General features: G+C 38.9%; 1 protein-coding gene across 1 annotated transcript in view; it reads left to right on the top strand.

Annotated features, from left to right (window-relative positions):
* The window catches only part of FIP1L1 (factor interacting with PAPOLA and CPSF1), a gene marked incomplete at its 5' end in the record, with an annotated part of 42,425 nt that overhangs the window by 31,179 nt on the left and 710 nt on the right, over positions 1–10,536 (top strand). Inside the window, 2 exons of the mRNA XM_009868235.1 lie at positions 3,810–4,035; positions 9,986–10,123. Of these exons, the coding sequence (XP_009866537.1) occupies positions 3,810–4,035; positions 9,986–10,123 (364 nt within the window). The remainder of the gene's footprint in view (positions 1–3,809; positions 4,036–9,985; positions 10,124–10,536) is intronic.

Here is a 10,536-nt window from a genome sequence, read left to right as displayed (position 1 = left end):
GGAAACTTCTGTCCGGATCTGGGGATACATAATGTTCAGCACAGATCAAACATTCAGTTAATATATCTCATGAATGTTTGTAAGTCTTTAGAGAGGATGTACAAAATGATGTTTCTGAATGGCTTGTAATTTCTTGAAGTTGGAGCAGTTTATGGAGTAACAAGTGGTACGTGGTTGGCATTGAAACGATCCGCATCAGTTGTCAATTATTTGCTTTCATGCAGTGGAGCTTGTTATGTTTTCAAGAAGTCTTGATGTGGGCAAGCAGTTCCTTTACACTAACTACTTTTTTAGCAATATTTGGGTGTGTTTGAAGTTTTAGCACGACAGTGAGGCAGACAACTCGGATATCCAAGTGACTATTTTGCTGAACCTTTAACATCTAAAGCCATTCAGAGTGTTGTAAGGAAAGCAATCTTGCAGTCATTAGTTTGTACATTGCACCTAATATGTAGTTTCCAGTTTAGCATGTTTTGCGCTTCGGAATCTCTTTTGTTAGAATTTACTATTCTGTCAAGTATTGTCAGGGACACAAGAACGTATCTTAAATTTTATGTTGATCTCCAGATGCGATGGCATGCTTATGCTGTTGCAGTACTAATATTCCAAAGATGACTGTCCTCATGATTGTGCCAGCATTGAATATGAACTTCAGAAGGGTTAAAAAATTGGTTTGCCTTTGTGTGGTTATGGATACTGAGCAGCACAGTCTGCTCCCATCTTCCCAGTGTATTTGGCATCCCTGTTGTGGCAAAAGCTTTCATATTTGCTGCACAAAACGACTTGTCTGGCTCTAAACTCTGCCTGTTGTAATGGATTTTTGGATCTGTAGAGGCTTGGTGGCATTTTATTGCTGCTGTTGATCTCTTAGTGAAGGATGTTTTCCTGGCCAGCATCTTGGTCTCACAGTCCGTGTCACAACGTGGTTGGTTGCCGGCCAGTATTTTACCAGTGCTCACCGCGCATCAGAACTTGGGTGTAGTGAGGGCTCAGTGGTGCTGTAGGGTACAGGTGATCATTTTAATTAAGAATTGCTAAGTGTATTTATTTAACAGTTGCTTTGGATGATAGCACTTTATCTCCAACCAAAGACAGCAACTTATTGTTTTTGCCAGTCTGTAAGTTTTGTGGCTTTGTCAAAATTGCGGGGGAAGATGAGCATGTGGAATGCATTGCAGAAAATACCGATCCTGGTTAAGGCTTTAGCCTTTCTTCTGCCTGTTCGAATCTCATGCCTTGGTGTCTCTTCCCTAGTGGTCAGGCATGTTTCTCCACTGTAAGCCTATTTGAAAGGTTGCTTAACAAGATAATATTCTTAACTCGTAGCTTCAAGAGTATCTGTTTTGTCTTTGTGTTTTCCACTACATCAGTGCAGTTTCATCAATTCATTCTTAAATTCTTTCACAGTTCAGTACTACATTTGCCATCAGATCTTTGAATTTTATTGAGCTGCCGATACAATGCACCGCATTTGGTCTGCCACTAAAGCGACTTGCAGTTTACACTTTGTTCACTTTTACCTCAAGCATTTCTCTATTCTGTGCTCTAGATGTTCTTTATATGTTACGATCTTGCAGAACATTTAGCATTACAGAAACAGTTTGAGAGTATTTTTTTGAGGCACAAAGAAGGTATATTAATAGTTTGCCTTACACTGTGACACTGTGCAGCTTTAAATTTTTAGGCCATCTCCACAAAACAGGACTTAAGTCTCCAAAAGTACTGACTGTTCAAAGCTCCCTCTTCTCCTGTTTTAAAAATAAAATCAGAGTTAAACTTCAGAATTTTTTTTTCTTTTTGCAGAAATGGTTAGAATAGTCCATGTAGAAATACTAGAAGTGATTAATTGTTTCATTCTAAGTAATAAATGCAGAACACCAATTCATATTAGAAAGTAATCTTCTTGTATATTTTGAATAATTACTGCTGAAAATCTAGATATAAAAACACACAGAGTATCAGATAACTGGTTTACCTCAGATTTTTGGGGTGGAAATTCCATGCATCTGAGATGTGAGGGAGTAACCAAAATTTATCATGAAAGTTTATACTACTATTAATAACTATTCTGTAGTATACACTTCAAGTTAAACTTAAGTTTAAACTTTAGATCAGAATAATCTGGCAGCCAGTGTCTTATAGACCATACGTATGTTGTTGACATAGTGGCAAATCAAGGAAATTAGCAGTCTCTAAAGTCCAGCTGTTTTCTTGCTATTTCTGGCTGCTTTCCTCAGAAAAAAATTCAGGTTTTGGCGGTATAATGAACAACATACTATTGTATTAGGGCATTTTTTTTTCTGTTAACTCCTCATTTTGTCTGTAGCCCTGAAGTGAAACAGCGTTGAGCATTTTTTTAGAGGCAAAATCGCATATAAATGCTTTTTAAAGGAATTATAGTGCTTTTCATTGCAAATGTATTTTAACAATGAAGTGTTTTTTCCTGCTCCACTGCCTGCTCAAAAGGTCTTTTGTATTCCTCCTTTGGACACTTGGCAAACTGCTGTCTTAAGCTTCTGCCAGAGCTCTCTGGGGCTGGCATACCCCAGTCATCATCAGCAAGGCAGCGTGGGGTTAGCTGTCAGGAAAAGCCACTGGGTTAGACGGTATTTGACACAGCATCAGTACTTTACATTGTTCAGTAGATATTTATGTTAACTGTACTCTTAACGTCTCTTTGTGACACCGTGGAGTCACGTGAATATTGTTCTCATGTTGTAGATAATGAAGTGGAGCTCAAAACAAACGATTTATTGAAGGCTATGTTATCATTGGCTAGCAAAGCAGATAAGCAGAAAGTGAGAAGTCCTCTGTACTGTAAGTCCACTAGAGAGTGCTGTTTCCAGTTAAATACTACTACAGCCCTTATTTTCATTAACAGGACCCGTTCACAGGGCTTCTGGAGAGGGGGGGCAGCACAGAGCAGTTGGGGCATTAAGAGTAGTAGTTAGTTACTACACTGAAGTTGGCACAAAGCAATGGAGAAGCGTGTCCCTTCTCTCTTCCTGTTGCTAGTTACCAAAAAAAGTTGTGAGATGAACTTCTTAAGCGTGTCATCTTGTAGATTAAGGAAACATGCTTAATTTTGTAAAACTATATATACTTCAGTAGTAATAGTGGTTATGCTGAGTGTTCATAAGAAATGGTATCTTACCAAGCATAAGTAGCAGCATTATTTCTTGTCCCCAGAATGAATTTTGGGAATTTATTTCTAAAGCTGCTGTTACATCTATAATCAGAAAAGTATGGCAAAGCAGAATACAGAATATAAATTAGTGAACAAGGAACTTTGCAACTAATATTATATTTTAAATACAATGATTTTAAAGAACAAAATATAAAAATAGTAGCATCTAAATATAAAGTTGGAAGCATCCTTTTTCCTTGTTTTTCTGAAATGTACTTTCAGAGCCAGAGTTTCAAAGGCAGTTTTGCTTTCTGTGGTTTTTTGTTTTGTTGTTCCCCCAAAACACAGCCATTTGACCACATAAAATCAGATTCTTTCAGCACATCTTTTCACTTTTTTTTTTCTTTCTTTTTTCCTCAGAAGGATTTAGGCAATCTTTGTGATGTATAGCCTGCTTCTCTACATCTTCATAACAAGTATTTAAATGAGTGCCAGAAGCCTTTATTTGCATCATGGAAAAAATGCAGAGTTTTCTAGAATTAACTTTTATGTGAAAGGGGAAGATTGAAAAATGTCGTTGGAGGAGGCTCACAGATATCTGTGTTTTCATACATAAGTAGAATTACAGTTTTCATACGGTATCTGATTTTGTTCTTTCTAATACCCACGTCTTTTTCTTTAGTCACCTTTCCGCACCTTGCAGGTTCTGCTCCTTCGTGGTCTAGTCTTATGGACACCAGCAAACAGTGGGATTACTATGCACGACGAGAGAAGGATAGGGAACGGGAGAGAGAACGATCCCGAGATCGAGATCGGGATCGGGACCGGGACCGGGACAGAGATCGAGAACGCACCAGAGACAGGGAAAGGGAACGAGACCACAGTCCAACTCCAAGTGTGTTCAACAGGTCAGTGAAATGTCTTAAGCATGCTGTAACTCTACTCAAACCTCGTGTCTGTGTTAAATAATGTACAACAGCGTTAAAATTTAGTGTTCAGCTGTATATTCCAAAGAGCTAGAGGGTGTGGCTTCCACTCCTTCCCCCTTTTCTCTTGGAAACTGTAATTAAATTTCTACATGTGAACCAGAAGTGTAAAGGCGTCAGTGAGTCCAAAGTGGTCATGGTGCTTTACAGGTTAAAAGTGTGAGTTAAGTCCTGTGTATGAGTGAGATGCCCAGCTCTCTGACGTCAGTAGTTCTCGGAAAATCTATAAAAGTACTAAATGAATCTTAGTTGTCGATTCAGTGCTAAGGTACAACATTTGACCTTAATTAGTGGTGGTGGTAGCTGCTAAAATGGTAAGTTTGGTCATTAACACTGACTAGATAATAACCTGTCCTCCTTTTAAACTATTATTTCAAGGTCAGGAACGTTTTTTTTTCACTTTCAGGCAGATGATGAAAATAATGGCAGAGGACTTTACTCAGCTTTCAAGTCTTTAATTGCTTTAAAAAAAAAAAAAAAAGAAGATGCAACTATTCTGTGGTTCATGTGCACAAGTACAAAACGTTTAAAAGCTGAGCTTACTGTGACTCCGTAGAGCAGAGGTCTATTGACTTGCCCCATTTATCTAAATTTACTTTGCTCATTATGTGTTTTCTGTTAAGTTTCAGTTTTTGCAGAATATATGTTAGCAATTAGGCGGATTGTTTTTACCAGTGGTTTTACGCTACGGCGAATGAGAGCACCCGGAGTCAACATTTCTTCAGTTGAGAGATGACTTTTTTTTGCATGATGATTGTTCGCTGAAGACCCAAACTGAGTGCAAGAGGGGGGATTTTCCGTGTATGCTGATGTGGTGATGTCCTCTCCTGTGTGCGTGTGCTACGTTCCAGGGTCAGTTTCTGAGAACTCGGGACCAATCTAAACATCTGTTTCTCAGACAGCTTGATTGAAGGCCAGAAAGAAGCCTGGTCATTCAAGGGTGCTTGAAATGAACCTTAATAGCTTCCAGGCCTCAAGAAATCTCTGTGCTGCTGCCAGAGTTATCTGTGAAGGAGGGGGAAGAGCAGGCCTCCACTTTTTTTATGTGCCTAAATTATCCACCATCTGTAAGAAAGCTGTTGCCACATGGCCATGTAAGAAAACGGGAGGCCCTTAATGAGTATAAGTTGATTTGGGAGTCACAGAGAAGGTGGGAGAGGCTTAAGACAGAACATGCAGACCTAATGTTTCTTAAGGTTTATTTTCAATTCTGTGCACTTAAAATAAAATAAAACAAGCTATGAGGAAGAGAATGTGAACTATTTTAGAGACTGCACAGATGCATTAGTTTTATTTAAATTCCCTTTGTTTAAACTTTGTTTAAGTGACACTGGTGGAATTTGGAGTAGGCATTGTCTTTAGCTTTTTACTGCTCAGGAATTGGTGCTTTCAAAAATAGCTTGTATTAGTGCTGTAGTATTTCTTAAAATTGTAAGAAAATGGGAACTATTTTTTTTTCTATTAGTGTATCGAAAATGTTGTTTAAAAATGAACTTCCAGCTGTGTTTATATTCTGATCTACCTTCACTCTGCTATCCACAGATGAAATCGTGCATTTTTACAATATATCTCACTCTATCCCCTTGAGAAGATGGTGTTTGTTATTTGGGACCTTCAGTATGAAAAAGGAGACACTGACAGACCAGAGAGTCCAGCGGAGGGAGGTCTGACAAGGGGGTTAGGAGGGCTAAGGAAGTAGAGTTTATTCAGCTTGAAAGGAGAGGCACGAGGGGGATTCTTAAAGCTTGTTTTCGGCTACCTAATGGGTGTTTGCAGAGAAGGTGGAGCTGTGCTCTTTTACAGTGAGAAGAGACAAGAGGCAGCAGTTAAAAGTCACAGCAAGGGTAATTCTAATTAGATTGGGGGGAATAATTGTAAGAAGAGTGATCAAGAGGTAAGACAGGTTGTGGAGAGAAATTGCATCATCTCTGGCCTTGGAGATCCTCAAACTTTGACCGAACTAGACTCTGAGAAATCTGACCAGACCAGAGGAGGAGTTTGCACAAGTGACCTCCACAATCTTTTCAAGCCTAAATCCTTCTGTGATTCTTGGTGGAGGCATTTTTAAGTACATGGGAAAGTTTTCTAAATACAAATATGAGAAGTTAGACATGTCTACCAAAGTGATGTCTCCTGATTTGTAAAGTTAATAGCTTGTAGTCTGTTTTGAAAAAGGAGCTAAAGGTGTAGAGAACAAAGATTTTGTGGATTGTTTTGGGGCTGCTTTGCCAGGTCATAGATCGTAAGGCTGTCCCTGGAAGGCTTTGGTTTCTGTAACATAAGCGCAGATACAACATGCGAAGGAGATCATTGGTGTAACACACTGGGTACCTGGAATTTCTTCCTCTTCCTGAAAGCTCCCAACATACACTGGAGTTGGCGTTACTTACAGAAAGGGTATTTATTTTCAGACCAGCTGTCACGATTCCGTAGTAGTTTGTCAAAATAAGGTTTAAAAAGGAGGATCAATAATAATTTTAACCTTTTCTAGAGTGTTTTGAAATAATTTTGTAACAGCAGATGCGGAGTGTGGGTTAAGGTTGAAGATTTTGGATCTTGGCTTTCAAACAAAGTTATAAGTTTACAAGTAGCCGCCATCTGATTTCTTATGGCAAGCTCATCAGAAGGCAGTGTTAGACGTTCAAATTTTAAATTAGATACTGATTATCAAAATGTTAGTTCTGGGAAGTAATACCGAGTATTTGAAGTAAACGGTAGTTGAATTGGTTCTACCTTTTCCTATCCCTGCAAGCCTGCAGAAATGTAAGGCCCCTAAAATTGTGATGACTAGTGGCCCTTTAAAGATGTTTTAGTGGAGGAATACCACATCTAACAAAATTTCTCAGTTGATTTTCAAATCAGTTTTTACCTGTAATTTGTAACTTTTGATAGATTTTGGAACCTAATTTCAATTTTTTACACTTTTTAAAAAAAATATTCCAAAACTGAGCTTTATAACAAGACTTCACTAAGCACAGGCTGTCTTTATGGTGTTGCTTTATTAAACACCAGGTTGAGGCACACTTCAAACGTAGATCAAATGAAGACCATCATTTGGAATCGCAAAACTAACTACTATGTAAGCTGAGCTAGTCTTCTCTGTGGTATGACTTGTCCTAGAAACTAGCAGTTGATATCAACCTTCATCTTTCTGTGACATTTGATAAGAAAACTCTTCTGTTTTTTGGTTTTATCCCTTTTCCTGAAGCCTTAAGTTAAGTTTCCGGTGAGAGTAAATGCACAGTAGAAAGCAACTTGGATTATAAATGTCTCCATTACATTTCCTTCCTTTCTCTGACAGTAGACGAGAAACTTGAGGGTAAAACAATAATAAATGATTGATACAGTTAAAAAGGGGTTAAAGCCTTAGGACTTGAGATTTCAGAATTTTTTTTTCCACCCTTTCCCCCATCCTCACCTGCTTTAGTTTATGTGTCTGAGTTTTGGACATCTCAGTGAAGCAAGCGAATTTATTTTCTCACCCAGACTACAACCTAGGTTGCCTTTAATTGTGGAATAGCATGGTCAGAATTAGTATTCTGTGGCTGTGCTGCCTTCATTTTTTATAAGTAAGTTGATGTGTCTCTGTTGTAGAGTTTTCATGTAGGAGAGACATGTTAGATGATATAACATAGTCTTTAGAAGAAATGTTTAATGCAGTCGAATTTTGTGGGATTTTTTTTTCCTTAAGAGGGGAACAACACTTAAGAGAAGTGAGAGCGGCATGATGCCTGTGAGGGTGACTGGCAGAGAGGTTGTGGAGTCTCCATCCTTGGAGATACGCAGAAGCTGTCTGGATGTGCTCCTGGTGGCCCTGTTTCAGCAGCGGTTTGGGCCAGGTGACCTGCAGTCATGCCTTCCAACCTCAGCCAGTCTGCGATTCTGTGATCTGTCACAAATTGATCTGGGGCTGTTCAGCCTGGAGAAGGGGAGACTGAGGGGAGACCTCATCGCTCTCTACAACTACCTGAAAGGAGGTTGTAGCGAGGCGGGGGTTGGTCTGTTCTCCCTAGTGGAGAGTGATAGGACAAGGGGAAATGGCCTTAAGTTGCGCCAGGGGAGATTCAGGTTGGATATTAGGAAGAATTTCTTTACTGAGAGGGTTGTCAGCCACTGGAACAGGCTGCCCGGGGAGGCGGTTGAGTTGCCATCCCTGGAGCTGTTTAAGAGAAGGGTAGATGTTGCGTTGCAGGACATGGTTTAGTGGTGTTGATAGTGCCAGGAAAAGGTTAGACTTGATGATCCTCAAGGTATCTTCCAGCCGAAACTGTTCTGTGATTTTATGATTAAACATACTGTGCAAGATTTGATAAGCTTACTCTTGCATCTGTAGTTACAAGTACATTAGAAAATCTTGTAAATGTTACAATATATGTACTAATCAATGCAGTCGCAGTACTTGGTGGCAAATCATAACTTTCTGTTCTTTAGTAATAGCTGTAGTTTTTCTGATTTTTGATGGGTGTATATTTTCAGCGTACCCTAGGAAAACAGGATTTTCTGCAGGTGTTTGCTTTTCTACAGTGTCTTAAGTTGCTAATTTTTGAAACTTGCTTCATGATATAATCATACAGTTTTGTAGAAAGACAGGTGCTTCAGGCATTCCCCCTTTTTGCTCTTGACTTTTTGTGCTTAGCTGTAATAATCGCTAATGTAATATCTTCACTTGAGAAGTGGCCACAGCATCTGAGTTATGGCAGATAAAATTGTTTTTGTTCTAAATGCTCACTGCTCCAGGACATCAGACGTTTCTTTAGGCTTGAGCTGTTCTCTTTGCATGATCTGTTTGATCATGAGACCTCAGGAACTGACTTTCTTTTATGGTAAATGTTGATAAGGACGGAAAGCATGAAACCCTTCACATTTGTCAGTGTAGTAGTATCTAAACTGTTACCTGTTTTAATTACTGCCTCAGAAAGCCTGGTCACATTGCACCTTTGTTTTTCCAAACTATGGTTACAAAGACTTCATGTGATGTATAAATAGTTACAGTAAGTTAATTTGTATTGAAGTCTTCTTATTAAATAATACCGGACATTGTATCTGGGTAGGATTTCCTTGGTAGAGAAACGATAAAATGAGCATGCCTTTTTAAGCTATGCTAATGTAGCAGTTGAGTGGTGTTGGCTAGCTATAGATATTCCTCTCATCTTTTGTTAAAGTTTCTCTAGCCTCTTAGAACTGCCCTTTTCATCATTTCAAAATACGAAAATGCGTTCTTAAGTAAAGCTTTGAAATTCAGTATAGCCTGTTGTATTTATGCTCAGTCAGCATCGTGGCAGGGCAGCACTCGTAATCCAAGAGAGGAGTGGAAGTAGAGACAGCATTGGCACAGGAGAGAAATTAATTTTAAAAGCAACCCAAAACGTTGAATATATTTTACTGTTGGTCTCTTTGCACTTAGCTTTTCCTTTCTTGAAGATGATGTAAGGAAATAGATCAACTGTACTAAAATTTAATTTTATTTACCCAGATGGTGTAATAGTCAGAAAGTGCTGGTAAGTGTTGAGCATTATACACACACACATCTGAAACCATTACTAAAGTTTACGTAGGCTTGTGCTTTGTTTGCAGCTAGATACAGATTTAAGCTGACTGTTTGATAACTCCTGTACAAACTTAATGTGACACTGTTGTATTCTTTTTGCCTTCTATTTTTGTTTTTCAAAATTGCATTAACCACAGAAGTCTAGTGTGTAAGGTGAAGAGCTTTAATGTCCTTTTAGCGTACGTTGTGGATCTTGTTTAGAAACCTGGAAGCAACAGTAAGAATTTTTTCTGTCATTTATCTTGAGAGAGTGTGTAACAATTTCTTTTTTTTAGTGTACATATACTGCGTTACTCTCCTGAAAATGCCTTCTTTTTTAATCAGTGATGAAGAGCGATACAGATACAGAGACTATGCAGAAAGAGGCTATGACCGCCACAGGACAAGTAGAGAGAAAGAAGACCGACACAGAGACAGGAGACACAGAGAGAAAGAAGACACTAGACACAAGTCATCTCGAAGGTTTGGGTTTTGTTTTTTTTAATAGGATACGAAAGACTTGACCAGTTTAAAAAAATTAAGTAAACTTTTAAAAGAACCCCAAACAAACTGGAGTTTTGTGGAAGGACTGTAAACACTTAGATGTACTACTTGGAACAGGTCTGCCCTAGAAAACGTGGACAGACAAAAAGCCATGTTGGCCCTCGGTAACTTCATGTGACAGTCTTAGCTAGTGGGGAAGAATGGTTAAAATGGTGGGTCAGAAAGAGGTGGAGTGAAGCTGACATTCAGCAGCATTAAACAACTCTTAGTCAGTAAAATAACCCTGGTGGTCACTTGATAGAAATTTAATTCATAGAATCATAGAATGGCCTAGGCTGGAAAGGACCTTAGACATCATTTAATCCAACCTCCCTGTCATGGGCAGGGACACC

The sequence above is a fragment of the Apaloderma vittatum genome, unplaced genomic scaffold, assembly GCF_000703405.1.
Source record: "Apaloderma vittatum isolate BGI_N311 unplaced genomic scaffold, ASM70340v1 scaffold2804, whole genome shotgun sequence".
Taxonomy (NCBI): Eukaryota; Metazoa; Chordata; class Aves; order Trogoniformes; family Trogonidae; genus Apaloderma; species Apaloderma vittatum.
The sequence above is the reverse complement of the archived record's forward strand: the minus strand, read 5'-3'. Positions and strand labels throughout refer to the sequence as shown.